Genomic DNA, 23677 nt, shown 5'->3' with positions numbered 1-23677 from the left:
GTAAGGACACAATCTAGGCCAGCAGTATATCAACCAGGTATGGGGGATCTTCCAGGTATATCCTTAGAATACCAGTGCCCCTTTGTCTTAGCTGAACAGGACTATCAAAGAAGAAGAGAACAAAATTTCATCTGTCTATCCTGGGAATTCTCCCCACTAATATCTTGAGGGATTGATTCCCTTGAATTCTCAAGGAACCTTTAGCTCTTTTTCATTTCTTTCATAAAATAAGTAGATTCACTAATGAGCCTCTCATCTCTGCATGGTCAGGGAGGAGGGTCAAGAGGTCATGTTTCTCCCATTGCACCCATCTATTCAACTTGAAACAAATCTTAAGCTGTCTTTTGATTTTCTTTGTATTCCCAACACTTAACAGTGGCAAGCATATACTTGGTGTTTAACAAACTGGGCCTTAGTTTTCTTATCTATAAAATGGTAGCCTATACTAGATGATTTCTCAATGATTTCCAGATGATTTCCAGTTCTATAGCTGATGGTCCAATGAATTCCAAGTAAGGAGACATTAAGAATGCCTAAATGGGGGCAGCTGGATGGCTCAGTGGATTGAGAGCCAGGCCTAGAGATGGGAGGTCCTAGGTTCAAATCTGGCTTCAGTCACTTCCCAGCTGTGTGACCCTGGGCAAGTCACTTGACCTCCATTGCCTAGCCCTTACCACTTTTCTGCCTTGGAGCCAATATACAGTATTGACTCCAAGATGGAAGGTAAGGGTTTAAAAAAAAAAAGAATGCCTAACTGATCTCAATGAGTTCAATAATCAGATCCAGAAAAGTCCTTTTTCTCAGGACATGAAGAAAACTGGGAAATGTGTAGTAGAATGATCATTGGACTCTGTTCACCATACAATGTTTCTTCTCATTTGTTAGTTATCATTATTATCATTGTTGTTTGTCTTCATTTCAAAGAGGACTGTGATGTCTTGACTTATGTATGAACTGAAATGAGGTAGAATTATACAAAGTGATCAGCCTCACTCTCGATTCCAGAGTCATCAAAGTCCAGTGGCAAGGAAAAATTCAAGATAACTGACAATGGACCAGAATGAAGTGGATGACTTTGGCATCTTCAATGTCTGACCAAACTTTAGGCACTCCATAGTACCTACTTCAGTTTTACCCATTCCACTGGGGAAAGTCTTCACATGCTTGAAGTAGACAGCCTTTTAAGTCACTGATGGATTTGAAGACTGTCAGTTAATCATTATCATTAGATGATTTTCAATCACCTTTAAAAAGCCGTGGAAAACAGAAGGTGCTAGAGAGAGAGAGAGAGAGAGAGAGAGAGAGAGAGAGAGAGAGAGAGATGGGCAAAATTCTTCTTATTTCCAGAAAAAAGGATTCGAATTCTTCAAACTCTAAGTCAGAAAATTTTACTTTGGCCCTTTAAAAAGTAGCATAGTTAAGTGGAATTAGCACTTGGCCTGAAATAAGAACTAAATTTGACTCTAGGTTCTAAAGCCTTCTGGTTGTGTGACCAGGAGAAAGTAATTTAATCTCTTTGACATTCAGACTATAAAACAAGGTTAATAACAATAATCTATCTCATAGCTAATACTATTTCTAGCAAAAAAAAATGTTTTAAACCTTTATCTTCTTAGAATTGATACTTAGAATCAGTTCCAAAGTAGACAAGTAAGGACTAAGTAACTGGGCTTTAAGTAACTTGCCCAGGGTCACACAGCTGGGAAGTGACTGAAGCCAGATTTGGACCTCGGAACTCCAATGGGTCACCTACCTCCCTTTCTATCTAAATTCTAAGACAAAGCACTATAAAGATGGATTGTTCATATTTAGGAAAACAATAATCACTACAAACCATAGGTTTAGCTAGAAAAAAATTATAATATAACTTCATTTCCTTGATAATATTATAGTAGGCTAAATCAAGAAAATGGAACAGATGTAATATCATTTTATAGGCTTTTAGCAATACATCAGACAAAATCCCTCATGATACTTTTGCAAGCAATCTGGATCAATGAATCTAAGTGCCTACTATGTACCAGGCACTCAGATATAGATAATAACATGCTGGAGCACAGCCTGACAAACAATGTTATCTGGCTGATTCCTTAGTGAAGACTTGGGTGTTACTGACACTTCATGCTCCTACCCTCTCCTTGCTCCATGTAGACATCACCACTAACATTCAACTTTCTATCTTCAGACTTAAATCATGATTTCCTGTGAGTTATTTGTTTTTGTGAAGCCTAGCTTTGACCTTGACCTAGAAATTTGTTTACCCACTAAAATCTCAATTTGAACCACATCTCCTTGCTGATGTCTGGCACTCAATAAGCCCCCTTCTGATTAACTCTCCTGACAATATAGTTAGATAGTTTGGGAGCTGGTTGAATGACTAGACCCAACAAGTGTGTGAAGATTGGATTTAGCTATCTCCTGTTTGTAACAATGAAGATACTTAGCTCTTCCTTTATAGTGAAGCTAGAATTGTAAGCTACAATCTAATTTTAGATTTTAACTAGAAAAAGATGCTAAGTAACTACAAAGGGTAAACTTAACAAAAGAGGTGTTAAGTAACCCAAAAAAATATAATCTAACCAGAGAAAGTAAGAACTAAAGAGTGGGCAGTCCTGGAGAAAAGTGTCTGCTGTGATTGGTAAATGTGAAATTTAGGGCAGGTGACAAAGAGAAAAAGATCTTTAAAAAGAGGACCAAAGGGCAGAAGGAGATAATTCATTCGGATTCAGACATTTGGACAGTCGTTTGGAGATTCAGGCACTGACTCAGAGGAGCAACTGGAAGACAGACACCCAGACTTCTTTTAGACTGTCACCATTGGTGAGTGTAAAGCTGACTTAGTGACCCCCCCCCCCCTTTCTGGAACCGTGAAGCCTCCAGGTAAGGCCCATCTTCTTGAGATTCTCTTCCCCTGGCTGGGGCTTAGAGATTCTAACTGGTATTAGAAGCCAAAGTTTTTTCTTTCTCTCTCATTCCTTAATATCTTCCTTCTAGTGTAAATATTATAAATAAACTACCATAAATTCCTTTACTTAAGTCATTCATTTTGGGATTTAGAAATTAAATCCCTGATGACCACCTAATTAATATATTTAAATCCAAACACAATTAATTTTAACATGTGGCGATTAATATTAGGTCTCAGGCAGAATTTCTGAGGCACCTATGTTTAATCATGTTCTATTCCTATGTCTATTAATTATTCAGGTGAAATCAATTTAATTCCACATTTATTAAGTAACTAAAACATTCAAGGACCCGGGAATAAAAATCTAAAAATAACAATCCCTGCTTTCAAGGAGCTGATATTCTACAGGAGGATGGAGAAGAAGATAGAGATAGGAAGATAAAATAAAAATATAACAAAAGGTACAAAGGGATAGGTGACAAAGGAGAGATCCAGACATTCCAAACCCTAGGAATAAAAAAAAAAACACTTTATGTAGAGGAGGGTAATATGTATAAGCCTTGAAAGAAGATAAAGATGGTAAAAAGTAGAGATGGGGAGGTAGTATATTCAAAGGATGGGGGAAACTGCATATGGTCATACATATGAGGTTAAATTGGGAGAAAAAGAAATAAACTTCAAAAATGGAGACAATTTCTGACTGTAACATAAACTATGATAAAAGGAGTCATATGAAATAAAACTAGAAAGATAGTTTAGAATCATTTTGTGGAGGACCTTAAATATCAGATATTACACAAAGTACATAGTCCTGCTTTATTCTGCCCAGGTCAAGCCCACATATGTGACAGTTAAAAGAGTTGTTGCCTTATACCATATTTTAGGAATATTATATATGAACAAGTCCAGAAAGTAACAAAGATGTGGAAGCAAAGCAACTCTTGGAAACCATAATACATAAAGATACACTGAAGGAATTAGGTATACTTAGCCCAGAGAAGAAGATTCAGAGTGTGAGAGATCCTATCTACTAATACCTACAAGGTCATCATAGGGAAGAAGTATCAGAATTATTTGTTTCATTCCAAAGGATAAAACTAGCACTAATGGGTAAGCTATGGGTAAGCATATTTATTTCCAGAAATGTTGCTTCATGAGGGAGGGAGCTCCTATAACTGGAGATCCTCCAGAGAAAGGTAAATGACCACTTGTTTGGGAAGCTGCAGACAAAGATTCAGAGGCACATAGAGAGGGAAATATGGGGGAAAAGAAGTAGCTACAAAAGGAAATAAGGGTTTGTATAGAGATAGTGCTGGTCTGGTCTGAGTTAGTCCACATTACTATTTTAATTATTCCCTCCAGAATCACTATCAGGAACTGCCACAATATCTGAAAAAGAGCAAAAGTCCAAGCCTGAGCCAGGACTAGACAAGTAGTTTAGAACCAGATTGTAGAGGGCCACTTCCTTTCACCTCCTGGGATATGGTGGAGGAATCCAGATCACCCCCTCTAGTCCATGTGCTAGAATGGCCAGCTCTTGTTGACATTCCTCTTGTAATCTTCTGAGTGTTCTCTCAAGACTAGCTTCTTCCCTCTTCAGTAACTGGATTATTTTGGTCACTGACTGGGCTCCACTATTATTGGGCTCTCTAGCCTTTCTAAACACAAGTCTCTGCAGCCCACAGGGATGGCGCTTGACTCCACAGTCCTGGTCGAGAGTTGTCAGCTCATATCCCACAGCCTCCTGGATTTCTTTCCTCTTAGCAGTACTTAGCTCTGGTGGTCTTGGGAGCCTCTGGGAACACTTGCTGACCTGCAAAAACAATGCAGCCATGAGTTTCAGACCCATTTGAGAGCATGTATCATCAAGCAAATTCCAGAACCAATTCAACTAGTAAAGGAACCTAACACCATAAATAGATACAGAGAGTCAGCTATTTAGAAGCATTCTTGTTAAATTTCATTGGCTAAAACTGAACTCTAAAAATCACCAATACTTCACTAATATCATGCCTTCCAGTTAAAGCAGAGAAGGTCCAATTTAGGAAGGCATTTTACCCATGGGACAGTAATTCCCTAACCAACAGTAGTAGTAGTAGTAGTAGCAGCAACAGCAGCCAGATGGCACAAATCACCTGAAGTCAGGAAGACCTCAATTCAAATCTAGTCTCAGATACTTACTAGCTATGACCCTGAGAAAGTCACTTGTTTGCTTCAGTTTCCTCAATTGTAAAGTGAGCTAGAGAAAAAATAGCAAACCACTCCAGTATCCTTGCCAAGAAAACTCCAAACAGACCCTGAAGAATCTGGCAAAGTGAAAGTGACTAAACAACAACAAACATTTATATAGTACTAACTATGTGCCAGGCACTGTACTAAGTGCTTTACAATTATATCATTTGAATGCACTATTCCTGCTGCAAAGTAGGCGTTATTATTACTCCCACCCAAAGTATCAGAGATTCAAACTACAAATAGCAGATATCAGCCAAGTATGAAATAGATCATCAGAGCAGCACTGTGTATTGCTAGGCCAGAGGACTGATGAAAAAAAGGAAACAAGACTGAATACTATGCATAAGGGCCTGAGGTTTCGAAAGAGGTGAATGTTCAGCAGACATCAGTTCTGTCCTACCAAAAGTCATGAATTATGCAGCATTGAGATACTATGAGATCCAGCCACCAGAAAAATCACTATAAAGTGGCGAACAGGAGAAAATAAGGTGGGAGGTAACCGGTAGAGGCCTGAAAATACCAAAAGTCTCAGGAGGAAGAAAAACGCAAGGACCTTGAATATATCAGTAGATAAATCCACAGAGAAAATATCAGTCTTCCAGATCAAGTAAAGTAAAGAGCTTCAGGCATCTATGAATAAATACTGCAAGATAAAGGAAAAGGATTCAACACCTGATGAAGCAGAGTATCCCATGAATTGTGATCGCTCACAGACATTCAACATACTACTCTTGAGTGCCTTGAAAGAGAAAGTGAGAAAAGTAAGGGCAGAATTATGGCCTGCACAGCAATATCAATGGCAGATTAGAAAATTTTGAATCCCAGGGAACAAATCTTACCAAAGAAATAAAGAGAGAAGATAACTGATTAGGAATACAAATATACAGAAGTGAAGGACAACCTAGGAGAAGAGAACAAAAAAAGTAATACTTTTTTTTTTTAAACCTGCTTTCTGGGGGCAGCTGGGTGGTTCAATGGATTGAGAGTCAGGCCTAGAAATTGGAGGTCCTAGGTTCAAATCTGGCCTCAGACACTTCCCAGCTGTGTGACCCTGGGCAAGTCACTTAACCCCCATTGCCTACTCATTACCACTCTTCTGCCTTGGAACCAATACAAAGTATTGATTCCAAGATGGAAGGGTGAGGGTTTAAAAAAAAAAAAACCTGCTCTCTGTTCATGTAAAACATACTGATTTTAAAGACAGAATAAGTAAGGACAATTTTTTTTTCCTGGTCTTATAGGAGAAAACAAATCAAAAAACCTAAATGTGAGAATTCAAGAAAACTGCCCAGAACGTCTCAAAATTGAAAACAAAGTTTGAAATCCATGGAAATCCATAGATCCCCTCCAGGAGAAAAAGAAATTTGAAAATACTAAGACACATAATGTTTTATTTTAATAATTCCACTGAGAAAAAACAAATTTTGCAAATAACCAAAAGAAAACCTTTCTAACACAAAGTAAAGGCCATTTTAAAAACACGAGACTATTCCATATCACCAAAAAACAGAGCAAAGAATGAAATAATGTTTCTTAAAAACAATACTGTTTAGGATGCAGCCCAAGGTGGCATACCCTACCATCAAATGAAAAGAGGTGGATATCCAATAATAGAGATTTTCAAAACATTCTAACAAAGAATTCAAGAGAGGTGGAGCCAAGATAGTGGAATATACTGAGTATTTTTGCCAAGCTTTCCCAATATTCCATTCTCAACAACTTTAAAAAGAGTATAAGATCAAATTCTAAGCAGTATAACCCACAAAAACTCAGAGTGAGTCATTTTTTCAGCCCAGGACAGCTTAGGAGGCCAAATATGAAAGTCTACAGACATTGACATGGAAGCTAGCTGAGAGTGTGGCATGATACCCCAGAAGTGGGTCCTGAAAATAAGAGTTGCAGCAATAGTAGTGGCATCAAGAGTGCCTGTTGCTCAGAGACAATAAAGAGAGAGAATACTTGGTCAGAAAGAGATTACAGGGGACCCTTGTGATAGCACTGGGCACTCTCTGGGTAACAGTTCCAGAGTAGAAAGGAATGCTTACAGTCGCAAGGGAGACCCTACTTGCATATGGGTTATACTTCCAGGGCAAAGAGAAGTTGTGGTCCTATGAATGTGAAATCCTCTACCCCCTTCGCTTTTTCTTATTTTTTTTACTAGCCTCAGTCTTGATTTAATAAAAATCATAATTCTAGCATAAGCAATATTAGCATAAGTTAAGTAATATATTTTATTCAGTGAATGTGGCTTTGAACTTGTTTAGGAACCTTAACCTTAAGCCCATTGCTCAAACATCTTTGGTGTGGCTTTTTCTTTGAGCATTAAGCACATCCATGTATCTTGTACTTCACTTCTCCTTTTTCTTTCATTTTTGCTAATACTTAGGAACCCATGTTACTCAGACAGGAGGAGCGAGCACAGTGCTTAGGCACACTTATTTGTTACCTAACAAGCTTCTGAGTATATAAAAAGCAATAAGTTGGGGGAGGGGGGGGGTAATATAATGAGACCGCTCACAAGGCTCAGGGTCTCTTCGCCTTGACCAGAGCCTGACTAATTTAGACCAGCCCTCTCTCATTAAATCTATTTCTTTTTGGCTTGGAGACTTTGTTTCTTTTATTGGTGTCTTTGCTAATAAAATTTTTGCCACAGTCCCAAGGAAGCAGAAGTCCTATCTGGGTAAGGATCATAATGAAGACCAAAAGGGCAGTGATCACACCTCTCCTCATACCATAGCATTCTAGAAGAACTAAACATTTGCAGGCCCATAGATCTAGCTAGGAAATAGTAGGCAATGAAAGTCTGAAGCCCAGGGCAGTCAATCTCACCCCATCTAAGAAAACCAACTCTATCATGAAGTCCAAAGTCAAGAAATAAGTTGGGAAAATGAGCAAACAATAAAAGACCACAAAATAACCACAATAACCACAAAAACTAATTTTTTTTAAATATAGAAGCTCAAGGAAAAAACTCAGAAGATAATGACTTGAAAACATCTACAAGGAAATCCTGAAAGAAAACTGTAAATTGTATACACTCAATAAAAATTACTAGAAAAGCAAAAAATATTTTTAAAAGAGAAAAAAAAAACACTTTTTTTAAGCAAATAAAAAGAGTAGACAAAAAACAAGACAGTTTTTCAAATCAAATCCTCCCAAGTCTAGGGCTGGCTATCCATCCAGCTATTTAGCTGCACCAAAGCTATCTTTTTTAATATCATAAAAAGCATATACCTAAAGCAAAAGCAAGTATCATGTGGAATAGAGATATACTAGAACTTTTCCAGAAAACATGGGAGTAAAAACAAAGGCTTTCAGTCTCCCCACTATTATTTGACATAATTTTGGAAATGTTAGCAACAGCAAAAAGAGAAGAAAAAGAAATTAAAGGAAAAAAGATAAAGAGAAGAAAAATGATCCCTATTTGCTAATATGATGATACACTTATAAAATCCTAATGAATCAGCAAAGATACTAATTGAGACAATAGCTTTAATAAACTGCAAGCTACAAAATAAACCCTCATAAAATACATAAAGTATATAGGGATCAACCCATTAAAGCACGCAAAATAAATAACTTTTAAAGAAATAAAGAATTTAGACAGCTAGAAAAATATTTAGCGTTCCCAGTTAAGCCATGCAATATAACAAAAATTATGATATTGCTAAAATTAATTTACACTTTTAATGCTATATTAATCAATTACCAAGGGGACATTTTATATAGAAAACAACACCTAAAATATCAAGGGAAATAATGAAAAGAAGTAGGAATGAAAGGGGAATAGCACTTCCGGCCCTCAATTTGTCTTATGAAGTAGTAATTATCAAAAACATGTTATTAGTTTAAAATTAGAGATAAATGGAATTAACCAAACAAGAGAGAATCAGAAATATCAGAACTCAATACTACAGTGTTTGATAAAGTGAAAACATAAATCACCTAGGATAAAAGTTCCTTATTTGACAAAAACTGCTGAGAAAATTGGAAAGCAATCTGGCAGAAATTAGGCCTAGACCAACAACTTACACTATATTGCACAATACAGTGTAAATAGATACATAACTTGTTATCAAAGATTATACCCTAAAAATTTAGAAAAGAAGTATACCATATACCTCTCACAGGTATGGGCAGAAAATGTATTCTTATAAGATAAAACACAAAGTTTTGATTATATAAAATTAAAAAGCTTCTGCAGAGACAAAATAATATACCTAGGAGAAAGGAAATGTTTAGTACAGTGATTGCCTGAGTGATAACTGTTCAAAAGAGGACTTGGTATATAAACAAGATCAATCTAACATTCATTTCCCAATAGAAAACCGAGATGGTTCCCTAGGGAGAAGGATACCAGGGAAAACTTATGTTGGTAAGGAAAACAAAAGACATCATTAAAAACTTATTTAAAAAAATAATCAGCAGCAGTCAATTAACACAATGGAAAGAGCAACAAGCCTGGAGTCAGGAGGACTTGGGTTTAAATTTGGCCTCAGGCTCTTCCTAGCTGAGTAACCATTAACTTAACCCCAATTATCTAGCCTTTGCCATTCTTCAGTCTTGGAATGAATATTAAGTCCAAAGGTAAGGATTTTAAAATAATAATAGTAGTAGTAGTAGTAATTAATAATCGCAGCCTATAATATAATGAAGTACTATAAAGGTCATGACTACATATGCTATGTGGAGAGGGAAAAAAAAGGAAAGATATTGTGTTTCTCCCATGACTCCAGATGACTCAGATAGAATCCATCAATGTCCACCCATGGACAGTATTCTGTGTTTAGTGCCAGTCATGGACAGTAGATGGTATCTGATAGTTTTTAGTATGTGCCAAACTGTGGTTCATCTTTGTGAGTCATATATGTGTTCAGGAAATAGTTAATACTATTCATGTGTGTTCAATGTCCCAGCTGCAATGGGGAAAAGGGGTTAATTTTTAAAGGGTTGGACTTGCTTATTTAAGAATTTGGTCGTCAGGAATTTAATTAATTCCAAAGAGATTTTATTTACAATTTATTTACAAGAAAGAGTGAAGCAAGAAATCAGAGGATAAGGTAAGATATCTAGCCTGAGCACTAAGTAATTTACTCCAGCCCCTGGCTCAAAAATCAGGCAGGGGAGTTTAGTCCTCAACCAGATAGGCCTTGGCCCTTGTAATCCAGGACCTGGGGAAGTCTCTTCAGAAAAATCCAGCAGTTTAGAGTCAGCTTTTCACTCACCAGTCCAGTCAGCAGATTCTTCTGCCCCTCTTCACCAGCCTCAACTCCAAAGCATGAAGAATTGTCCTCCAGCAGAAGTGGAAATCCAAGTTTAACTCTGCTCCCAGAATCCCCAACTCTGTGTAGTATGCTCTGTTTTAAAGGCATTTTCTCTTGTGTCACTTCCCTTAATTTCATGTCTACTAATCACAGCTGATGCTCTGCTCTAGGACTGCCTAGAAGGCAGTTAGTCAATTCTGATTCGTTACCCACTATCACACATGTGGGTCACAGACCTCCCACTTCATGATTAAGTAGGATATTTGCACTTTGGGTGATCAGATCTAAATGTGCAGATCTTCATACTTAACTTTTAAGTAGGGTGTTTACACTTATGGGGATTAAAATCTAAAAATAGACATGAGTTACAATTTAAATCTTCACAATCAGGGAAGAGCTAAGTACCTTCATTGTTACAATCAGGGGAGAGCCAAATCCAATCTTCACACAGCTACAAATCATTAGACCCTCTGAGAGAGCTGGGACATCAGAGTCATTTAGGCCAATCTGTACTAGAAAGATTCTAAAATATCTTCAACAAATAGTTATCAGACTTTGCTTGATGATCTCTAATGAGAGGGAAAAACCTCTAAACACATCCTATTTTTGAACTGCTCTAATTTTTTTATTTCAAATTTTACAAAATTAAATAAAACAATCATCTCCATATACAAATAAAAAGACTATACATGAAATATAATCTCATGTTTAGCTTGCTTTTCTTCATATCTGTATCATCACTGCTCTAATTATTAAGAAGTTTTTCCTTATACTGTGTCTATATCTTCTTCAGAAAATAGATCCTTGTTAATTGAAAAAAAATGAAATTAAATTAGGAAAAACATATAGCATTTATTAACTAAATTCTGAAGTTTTAAATGCAATCAAGCAAAATAATGCCTGCACTCAAGAAGCTTATATTATAATGGGGAAAGATAACAGCTAAAAGGCAACTTGAAAGGGGTCTAGCATTTGAATCTTCTTGTGGAAATTGCAGGAAAAGTTCCAGATCAAAGTTTATTCTTTCTTCTTCCTTCTCTCTGTAGTAAATGATACAGATGCAGAAGGCAAGGATGGCCAAGATATGCCATCAGACATGGTACTTTAATCAATTATACTTAATTATTTTTCTTTGGTACAAGAAAGAATTGGATGTTAGGAAATAATGTTAATATAAAAAACAAGATACCACTATGTTCATTTTTGTTGGATAGATATAAGGGTATGTTCGATGTCAATGAATTTATTCATAGTATATAATTTTCCAGCTCATTCTGGTTAGCCTTAAAAAAAAAAAAGCCTTAGGGAATGACATGATAGTTACCTTAAAATATTTAAAGAACTGTCATATGAAAGATAGACCTAACTTGTTCTATTTGACCACAGTTGTTGAAACCATGAGCAATGGAGAGAATATCTTAAGAGGTGTCTGACTTAAAATATATATGTATATTTTAAATATAACATGCATTTGTGGCCATGGTCAATGTGAGACTTTGTTTTGTTTGATTATATATAATTTGTTGTAAGGGTTGAAAATTGTTTTTTCTCCCGGGAGGGGGAAGGGGAATAAGAGATATTAAAAAGAAATTCCTTTTAATTAGAAATAATAAAATTGAATTAGGAAAAAAAGATAAGAGGATGTATGTATTAACTATGCTAAGCTGAAGGGATATCCATCAGTTGGGGAATGGATGAACAAATTGTGATATATGATTGTGATAGAATATGAATGCCCTATAAGAAATGATGAGCAGGCTAACTTTTTTTTCACTTTATTTATTTATTTAGAAATTTTTTTTTTCCATGGTTACATGATTCATGATTTTTCCCACCTCACTCCTGGAGTTGACAAGCAATGATACATATATCATTGTTAAAAACCTATTCCATGTTATTCATATTTGCAATAGAGTGATATTTTAACATCAAAACCCTAATCATATCCCCATCTAACCATATGATCAATCATATGTTTTTCTTCTGTGTTTCTGTTCCCACAGTTCTTTATCTGGGTGTGGATAGCATCCTTTCTCATCATTGCATTGCAATCAGGCTAATTTTTTTTTTTAACTTAGACCAACACAAAATAATAAAGAATGAAACAAGTACGATCAAGAGAACATTTTATAGGGGCAGCTGGGTGGCTCAGTGGATTGAGAGTCAGGCCTAGAGATGGGAGGTCCTAGGTTCAAATCTGGCCTCAGACACTTCCCAGCTGTGTGACCCTGGGCAAGTCACTTAACTCCCATTGCCTAGCCCTTACCACTCTTCTGCCTTGGAGTCATATTGACTCCAAGACGGAAGGTATGGGTTTAAAAAAAAATGAGAACATTATATACATCTACAGAATTAATATTTGAAGACTGATTTGTGAATGTCCACCTCCAGAGAAAAACATAAATAAAAACATGAAAGATATAACATATACAAATAAGCTTTTATTGAGTGATGTCTTCTATAGTATATATAGGGAGAGAAGTAGTTGAGGAAATTGGAAATCAATTATAGATATAGATATAGATATAGATATAGATATATAGATATAGATTTTTTTTTAACTATACTAAGCTCTGAGGATATAATCACCTCTTGGCAGGAAGCAGGGTAGCAAGCTTCATCTTTGTTTTTCTGGAATCATGATTTGTCATTGATTTGATCTGAATTTGAAAATCTTTCAAAGTTGTTTTTCTTTATAGTTATCATTTTATTGGAAAATGAGGGGATGCCCTTCAATTGGGGAATGGCTAAACAAATTGTGGTATATGTTGGTGACGAAATACTATTGTGCTCAAAGGAATAATAAAGTGGAGGAATTCCATGAGAACTGGAATGACCTCCAGGAATTGATGCAGAGTGAAAGGAGCAGAACCAGAAGAACATTGTACACAGAGACCGATACACCGTGGTACAATCGAATGTAATGGACTTCTCCATTAGTGGCAATGCAGTGATCCTGAACAACTTGAAGGAATCTACAGGAAAAAACATTATCCACATTCAGAGGAAAAACTGTGGGAGTAGAAAAACAACTGCTCGAATACATGGGTGGAGGGGATATGATTGGGGATGTAGACTCTAAATGAATATTCTTTTTTTTTTTTTAGTTTTTAAAACATTATTTTATTTGGTCATTTTCATACATTGTTCATTGGAAACAGATCATTTTCTTTTCCTCCCCCATACCACCCCCTCCCGCCACCCCTTCCCTAGCCGACGCAGGATTTGTCTGGGTATCATATGTGTCCCTGCTCTGAAACCCATCTCCTTGTTGTTGGTATTTGCATTAGGGTGCTCATTTAGCGTCTCTCCTCGATCATGTCCCCTCAACCTCTGTAGTCAAGCAGTTGCTTTTCCTCAGTGTTTTTACTCCCTCAGTTTGTCCTCTGCTTGAGGATAGGTTTTTTGTTTTTTTTTCCCCCTCATAGATGGCTGCAGATTGTTCAGGGACATTGTAAAGCCATTACTGGAGAAGTCCATTACGTTCTCTTGTACCACAATGTGTCAGTCTCTGTGTACAATGTTCTCCTGGTTCTGCTCCTCTCACTCTGCATCACTTCCTGAGGGTTGTTCCAGTCTCCATGGAATTCCTCCACTTTATTATTCCTTTGAGCACAATAGTATTCCATCACCAACATATACCACAATTTGTTCAGTCACTCCCCAATTGAAGGGCATCCCCTCATTTTCCAATTTTTGGCCACCACAAAGAACGCTGCTATGAATATTCTTGTACAAGTCTTTTTCCTTATTATCTCTTTGGGGTACAAACCCAGTAGTGCTATGGCTGGATCAAAGGGCAGACAGTCTTTTATCACCCTTTGGGCATAGTTCCAAATTGCCCTCCAGAATGGTTGGATCAATTCACAACTCCACCAGCAATGTATTAATGTCCCTACTTTGCCACATCCCCTCCAGCATCTAAATGAATATTCTAATGCAAACACCAACAACATGGAAATAGGTTCTGATTAAGGACACAAGGAATACAGGAAGGGTGGGGACAGGGGAGGGAGGGAAATAATAAGATTCTTATAACCAAGGAATAATGTTCTAAATTGACTAAATTAATTTTAAAAAAAGTTATCATTTTATAAACTGTTTTCCTAGTTTGGGTCACTACATTCTTCACAGAAATCTTTGTAATTTCCTCTTAAACTGTTCGTTTTCTCATTTCTTATGGAATATGCGGTAATTTTTTTAGTCATTCCCTGAAGAGAATTTCTTTGGTATTCAGTTTTTCACCACCACCAAATGTCTATGTGGATCCTCTTCCTCTTCTTTTGAAATCTTTACAGTATTGGCCTAGTAGTGAAATTACTGCCAAAGGAAATGACAGTTTAGTGACTTTTGGGGGAACAGTTCCAAATTGCTTTCCAGAATGTCTGGATCAATTCATCTCTCCATATCAATGCAATAATGTACCTGTTTCCCCACAGCTCCTCCAAAATGTGTCATTTTTCTCTTTTGTCATCTGTGTTAACCTGAAGGGAGTGAGGTGGAAATTCAGAGTTGTTTTATTTATGTTTCTCTGTTTATCAGTGATGTGGGGTATTTTTTCATATGGTTGTTGATGGACTGATTTTCTTTCATTAAAACTTCTTGTTTATATCCCTTGACCATTTATTTATTGTGGAATAGCACTTATCTTATAAGTTTTAATTAGCTCTTCATATATCATGGATGAGTTTGGATACAAAGATTTTTTTTTCCCCATTACCTATTTCTCTTCTAATTTTAACTTCATTGGTTTTGTTAGTACAAAATACTTAATCCAAATTACCCATTTTATCTTCTATAATTTTCTATTCTTTTTCTGAACACAAACTCTTGTCCTATACATTAATTAGTAAGGCAATTACTTCCTTGTTCCTCTACTATGGTTGTAATGTCATCGAGATTATCTTCATATTCAGTGTATGGTGTGGGCTTAAACCTAATTTCTGCTAAATTGCTCTCTAGTTTTTGCATATTTGTCAAATAATGAACCCTTATCCCAATAACTGTGATCTTTGTTTACTAAACACTAATCTATTGTGTTCACTTACTTCTATATGTTGTGTAAGTATTCTGTTCCACTGACCAATCTAGTTTTTTAAAGCAGCATCAAATCATTTTGATAATTACTACTTTGTAGTATTTGTTTGAGAACTGATACTATGAAACTCTGCTCTTTTCCTTTTTCCTCCCATTACTTCCCTTCAGATTCTTTACCTGTTGTTCTCTATGTAAAATATTGTTTTCCTAGCTTCTTGTAGCTTGCTAAGTCAGAGAGCAAGTCATTTAATTCAGGTAGTGTTGTCATTTTTATTATATTAGCTTGACCTACTCAAGAGCAATTAATATTTCTCTAATTTTATTTCATTACAAAACACTTTCTGTAGTAAGATTCACATAGTTCCTGGTCTTAGTGGATATACTCCCCCAAATTTTACACATTATGTACTTAATTTGAATCTTCTCTCTCTTCCTACTGAGCTTTGTTCATAAGTTATAGAATACTGATGATTTATGTGAATTTATTTATACCCTAAGTGTTCATTGAATTTAATATTTTGATCAATTGACTCTAAAATTCTCTACATAATATTGCTTCTTCTTTGCCTATAATTATTTCTTCAATATCTCTCCCTTATTTTATTACTAAAAATAGCATTTCTAGCATTTTGAATAGTAGTGGTGAAAACAGACATAATTGTTTTTATCACTAATCTTACTGGAATAGCCCTTAGTTTTTCTCGATTACATATAGTGTTTACTCTTGGTTTTAGACAGATAATATTAATTATATTAAGGAAAATTCCACAAGCATCTTAAGTCACAAGCAGATATTTGAATCATGAGCTTCTGCCACCCTCCACTAGACAGCCTACTGAACATTCAGTTTCACAAGTTACACGAGACTGTCTGCTTTTAGTTTGATTTATCTGGCCATGTGAGCATCTGTATTGAATGCTTTTGCTTTCTTCTTTATTTTTGTCTTTATTATCAGGTTTTTTTGGCAAATTTCTTAACTCTTAACTATGGCTCCTGATGACAGAAGAATTGAAGGAGTTATAGCAGTAGCAGTGTACAGAAGTTTTGTAGGAATTAGTGGGGAGGAGCCTGAGGTGGATGAAGTAATCAATACAAGCAAAATTAAGGAAATGTTGAGGATTTGGGAAAAAACTGAATAGTTTATTGAAAGGACACACCCTGAAAAAGTTGTAACAGGTCGTGCATTGGAGCTATGTAATAACACTTGTTTCACACATTAGCAAAACATTCTGAAAGGAAGGAAGAAACAAAATTCCATGGAAAGATTTTTGTTGAAACAGTCTCTAAGTGAAATCAAGGAAAGTATAGCAAAACAACCACAATTCAATGAAGAAAATGATGATAATTAAGTAAAGTAAAAAAATAGCAATTAAGTTAAGCAATAAGTTACATATTATAAGTAATGTGTGAGGTCAATTTTGCATTTAAGTGTAGCATTATGTGTGTAGAGAGTAAGTTATGTTAAGCAATAGTACATGAAATTAAAACCTTCTCTACCAGCATCTTCATCTGACCTTGAAGTTAAATAACATTTCATAAGCAAGTTTATTTCTTTACATTCTTTATTACTTAAAAATATATTTGTTATTTATAAAGTACATTTTTTATATTTAAAAGTAAATAAAACAAAAAATTAGTGTGGTTTTTGGGAGCCAGAATGGATTAATTAATTGCATTTCCATTAATTTAAATGGGGAAATTCAATTTGAGACACAAGCAAATTGAGTTACAAGCTTGACCATGGAACGAATTAAACTCCTGTGTCAAGGTACCACTGTAATATGCTTTTTATTGTTGTTGGTTTTTTTTATGGAAATGGATATTGGATTTGGTCAAAAGCAATTTCAAAATCTATTGATAGAACTATGTTTATTATTTATGTTATTCATATGGTTTAACGTTTAGTGTATAATCTTTATAATGTTATCATAGCCTATTTGCTCATTTCAGATGTTCAGTAGTTTTTCAGTCATAGCCAATTCTTCATGACCCCACATTTGGGGTTTTCACAGAAAAGATACTAGAGAGGTTTGCTCTTTCCCACTCCAGCTCATTTTACAGATGAGGAACTGAGACTTAACCAGAGCCACACAACTACTAAGTGTCTGAGTCCAGATTCAGGTAGATGTCCGATTCCAAGCCCAGTGATGTATCCACTATGCCAACTAGCTGCCCACCTTTAATTAGTGTCAATGTTTATCAGGTAATCAAGTCTACAGTTTACCTTCTCTGCTTTAACTCTCCCTTGTTTAGGCATCACAGTTAGAGACTGAAATCTCTTCTTTATACTGTTTTTGCAAACAGTTTATTCTATCTAGTCCTTTAGTTTTTATTTTTTCTTTTACATTTCATTTATGGCTTGTACAATTTTTCAGATACTTCATTATTTAAATATTCTATTTCTTTTTTGGTTAATCTAAATGTTTTATGTTTTTCAAAACATTCATGTCCTTTAAGTTCTTAATAGTGTTATCTTATTGTCATTTTCTATGAAGAAATTCTCTATTTTTTCTATAATTTGTTCTGACACAAAAATTCTTTAAAATTCTTAAAAACGTCTCCAATTAATATTTTCTATAAACCCTTTAATGAATATGATTTTATTATATTGTAATTAATAAAGTACATTTAACATTTCTCATTTTCTGCATTTTTGATGAGTTCTTTATGCCACAACAAATGATCAATTTTTATGAGTGCCATGCACATCTAGAATGTACATTTTTCTACTCTCATTCTAATCTTCAAAAATATTTCTCTAAATTTCTAAAAGTTCTACTCAGCTCTTAAACTTATTTCTTGTTTAACTATTGGTCATATTTGCCCAGATTTGAAAGAGGTACAATGAGATTCTCCATTATTATAGTTTTACTGTCTTTTTTCCCCTACAATTAAATTAAGCATTTACATATCTTTGAAGTATGTTTCTATGTGTATTTAGTGTTATCTATAATGCTTTTAAGCACAATGTAGTTTTCCATTTATTTTTTTTAAGTTTTTCTATATTTTCTGTAGACATCTGAAATTGTGATCAGCCTCACCATTTCTTTAGTTTGGCTGAAAAGATGTAGCATATTTTGTTTCTGACTCTCTTTAAATAGATATGAAACTTTATGTTTAAAATATGTTTCTTATAAATAACAGATTGTTGAATTCTTTTTTTCTAAATCCATTCTGCTATCCTCTTCCATTTCTTGAATGAGTTCCTCTAATTTACATTCATGGATATAATTTTTAACTGTATTATTTCTTTCTATCCAATCCCCTTGTACTTTATTCTCTTTGCATGTTCTCCTTTCTTTACTAAGAAGCCAATAAAAGAGATGGAATTTGCCTAACACTTATGATTTATAAATGCAGTAGTCTCCAACTCTCCAACTCATGTTATATGATATATAACATATCATGATAGCAGTGATTCTACTAAAATTAGGAGGTTACGGTATCATACGAATTATAACATTTATTGAACCGATTACTATACACTTATCTTACCCATTTATTATTTTATCTCTATGAGGAATAATCATAACAAGTTCAATTTGCCTATGCCAAACAGACCTAAAGTCATTAATTGCCAGTAAGCCATATAGGATTATTGTTGCAGCTTTAATACAATCAACACTTAGTTTTATAGGTGCTACTGTATTAATAATTGCCCACAGTCTAACATCTTCAATACTATTCTGCTTAGCTAATACCAACTATGAGCGTACCCACAGTCGCACAATAATTCTCGCACAAGGGTTACAAATAATTTTACCACTAATATGTACATGATGATTATTAGCTAGTCTAGCCAATCTAGCCTTACCACCATCAATTAATCTTCTAGGAGAACTTATAGTTATTATATCATCATTCTCATGATGAGGGCTAAACACAGTTATTACAGCCTTATATACCCTATATATACTAATTACCTCACAACGAGGTAAATTTACACATCACTTAACTCTTATGTATCCTACAATAACACGTGAGCACGTATTAATAATTCTTCACATTTTACCACTATTACTTATGTCATTAAACCCAAAATATATTCTAGGCATTACATTTTGCAAATATAGTTTAACTAAAACATTAGATTGTGAATCTAAACATAGAAGTTCAAATCTTCTTATATGCCGAGAAAGACTCAAGAACTGCTAATTCTTGTATTCTATATTTAACAGTATAGCTTTCTTACTTTAAAAGGATAAGAGCTATCCATTGGTCTTAGGAACCAAAAACTTTGGTACAACTCCAAATAAAAGTAATTAATTATACTTTTAAATCAATAATTTTATTATCAATCATTATATTAATTTTACTACTACTATATAACATGATACCACCTCACAAAACAATGTACTTCCCAACTTACTGTAAAAATATAATTATAACAGCTTTTATTACAAGTCTACCGACTAAAAGATGAATACATCTTTTTATATGATGGACAAGAATCCATTATTACAAATTGACATTGATTCTCAATTAATACCTTTAACATCTCAATAAGCTTTAAATTAGATTTCTTCTCAATTATTTTTATCCCAATTGCCCTATTCGTAATTTGATCAATCTTAGAATTCTCATTATGATATATACACTCTGATTTATTTATTCATAAATTCTTCAAATACTTATCGACCTTCTTTTTAACAATAATTATTCTAGTATCAGCCAACAATTTATTCCAACTATTTATTGGATGAGAAGGCGTTGGAATCCTATAATTTCTATTAATTGGATGATGATATGGATGCACAGATGCCAATGCCGCAGCCCTACAAGCTATTATCTATAATCGCATTGGAGATACTGGATTTTTACTTACAATAACATGACTCATATTAAATGGTAACTCCTGAGACCAACAAAACATTTTTTCGACCAACTTGGATTCTATTGCATTACTAGGCCTAATTATTGCCGCAACTGGAAAATCAGCCCAATTTAGTCTTCATCCATCTATTCCTTCAGCAATAGAAGGTCCAACCTTTGTATCAGCCCTACTCCACTCAAGTACTATAGTAGTAGCAGGTATTTACCTATTAATCCATTTTCACCCAATAATAGAAAGTAACCAAACAATTCTAACTATTATTCTATGTTTAGGAGCAATAACAACACTATTCACAGCAACCTGTGCAATCACACAGAATGACATTTAAAAAATCGTAGCATTCTCAACCTCCAGTCAGTTAGGTTTAATAATAGTTACTGGCCTAAACCAACCCCATCTAGCTTTCCTACACATCTGCACACACACATTCTTCAAAGCTATATTATTTCTATGTTCAGAATCTATTATTCATAGTTTAAATGATGAACAAGATATTTGAAAGATAGGTGGGCTATTTAAAATCTTACCTATTACATCATCTGCATTAGTAACAGGCAGCCTAGCCTTGATAGGTACTCCATTTTTAGCTGGATTCTACTCAAAAGATTCAATTATCGAAGCCATAAATACATCATACACAAACTCATGAGCCTTAATAATAACACTTATTGCCACTTCTCTTACCGCTATTTACAGCCTGCGAATTGTCTATTATGTTTTATTAGGAAAACCACAATTTATATCTATTTCACCAATTAATGAAAATAATCCTAACCTAATGAACCCTATTATATGACTAGCTATAGAAAGCATCTTCATAGGGTTTCTACTAACAACCAACATTCCACCAATAACATCCGTTAATATAACTATACCAACTATAGTTAAACTATCAGCTCTTATAGTTACCTTAATAGGTTTAACAATCGGCATAGAACTTAATTCTTTTACTAACAAACTCATAAACTCAATAAACCATACTACTAACTTCTCAAATATATTAGGGTATTTTACTTATCTTACTCATCGAATATATCCCCTAATAAATTTATCTGCAGGCCAATGTATTGCTACCATACTAATCGATTTAAACTGATATGAAAAAACAGGACCTAAAGGACAAACTAACATCCATTCTTCAATATCATCATTAATTACTTCTACTCCAAAAGGTCTCATTAAAATATATTTTATATCCTTTTTGATTTCAATTATATTTACTCTAGCATTTACTTCATCTATATCCACAAACAACTTCTAATACAACATAAATAGTAATAAATAAAATTCATCCTAACAAGGCTAAAGCTCATCCCCCACATCAATATAATAATGAGGCACCACTAAAATCTTGTCCAATGCAACTTATTACAGCAAAATCAATTAACTCAATATTAGTGTCTACATAAACATTACCAGACATAAAGTATCACATTAACTCTATAAAATAAAACAACAATATACTAAAAGCTACAATATTTCCAATTCAAGTTTCAGGGTACTCTTTTGTAGCTATAGCGGCAGTATAACCAAAAACTACTAACATTCCCCCTAAATAAATTTAAAAAACTACTAATCCTAAAAAAGAATCTTCCAAATTAACCACTATTGCACAACCCAAACCACCACTTACAACTAAACTTAATCCTCCATAAACAGGAGAAGGTTTAGAAGAAAATGCCACAAACCCAAAAATCAAAAGCAAAGAAATAATAAAAATTGTTATCATTTTTGTTATTTTAGCATGGATTTTAACCATAACCTATGGCATGAAAAACCATTGTTGCGTTTCAACTACAAAAATTAATGACTAACCTACGAAAAACTCACCCTTTAAAAAAATTATTAATCATTCATTTATTGATTTACGAGCACCATCTAATATTTCAGCTTGATGAAACTTTGGATCACTTTTAGGCATCTGCGTAATTATCCAAATCCTAACAGGACTATTTCTAGCCATACATTATACATCAGACACCCTCACTGCTTTTTCATCAGTAGCCCACATTTGCCAAGATGTCAACTACGGCTGACTAATTGGAAATTTACATGCAAACCAAGCGTCAATATTCTTTATAGGTTTATTTCTTCACATAGATCGAGGAATCTATTATGGATCCAACTTATTTAAAGAAACTTGAAATATTTTGATTAATTCTTCTACTTACTGTTATAGCCACTGCATTCATAAGATATGTTCTTCCATGAGGACAAATATCCTTCTGAGGTGCCACAGTCATTACTAATCTTTTATCAGTCATTCCATATATCAGTAGCACATTAGTAGAATGAATTTGAGGGTTTTCAGTAGACAAAACTACATTAACCCAATTCTTCTCATTCCACTTCATTTTACCTTTTATTATCCTTGCTCTAGTCCTCTTATTTCTTCATGAAACAGGATCAAACAATCCAACAGGAATTAATCCTAATTCAGATAAAATCCCATTCCATCCTTACTATACTATTAAAGATACCTTAGGTTTAATCCTAATAATTCTTATTTTAGTATCATTAGCAATATTTTCACCAGATATATTAGGTGACCCAGACAATTTCACACCAGCTAATCCATTAAACACCCTTCCACATATTAAACCAGAATGATATTTTCTATTTGCCTATGCAATTCTACGATCAATCCCAAATAAATTAGGAGTATTAGCCCTATTAGCTTCAATCCTAGTCCTATTAATTATTCCACTTCTTCATACATTAAAACAATGAAGTCTTATGTTTTGACCAATTTCACAAATCTTATTCTGATTACTGACAGCCAACCTTTTAACCTTAACGTGAATTGGAGATCAACCAGTAGAACAACCATTCATTATTATTGGCCAACTAGCCTCAATTCTATATTTTTCACTAATCATTATTTTTATGCCATTAGCAGGGATCTTCGAAGATTATATACTGAAACCAAAATTTCTATAAATATGTCTAAGTAATTTAATAAAAATACTGGTTTTGTAAACCAGCAACGAAGGAAAATACCTTCTTTAGACATTTCAAGAAGAAGGCCTAAAACCCTACCATCAGCACCCAAAGCTGACATTCTATTTAAACTACTTCCTGAGAATCACGATTTGTATACTATTTCAGTATTGAATTATTTTATTTTAAAAAACTTTTTATCTATGTATATAGTACATGGATTTATTTACCCCTAGCATATATATATATGTATATATATATACATTACACTATTATATTACTACATTAAATTCATAATTATACTAAAAACATAAATTTATTAATAGTACTATGAATTATTCAATACATGAATATCCTTAACCTAAATATATATCATAATTTTACATAAGACATATTATGTAGACGGACATATACATTATATCCATGGTCACCGGATCAGCTGACCTTATCTTTCTAGCA

The 23677-nt window shown here is 34.3% G+C and overlaps 1 protein-coding gene across 3 annotated transcripts in view; it reads right to left on the bottom strand.

Annotated features, from left to right (window-relative positions):
- Positions 1–2844: 2844 nt before the first annotated feature.
- The window catches only part of TEDC1 (tubulin epsilon and delta complex 1), a 109403-nt gene continuing 88570 nt past the window's right edge, over positions 2845–23677 (bottom strand). For all 3 annotated transcript variants that reach the window (XM_007473335.3, XM_007473336.3, XM_056811081.1), the window contains one exon: positions 2845–4721. In XM_007473335.3, the coding sequence (XP_007473397.1) occupies positions 4377–4721 (345 nt within the window). In that variant the 3' untranslated portion in view covers positions 2845–4376. The remainder of the gene's footprint in view (positions 4722–23677) is intronic.

The sequence above is a fragment of the Monodelphis domestica genome, chromosome 1 (genome assembly GCF_027887165.1).
Source record: "Monodelphis domestica isolate mMonDom1 chromosome 1, mMonDom1.pri, whole genome shotgun sequence".
Lineage (NCBI taxonomy): Eukaryota > Metazoa > Chordata > Mammalia > Didelphimorphia > Didelphidae > Monodelphis > Monodelphis domestica.
The sequence above is the reverse complement of the archived record's forward strand: the minus strand, read 5'-3'. Positions and strand labels throughout refer to the sequence as shown.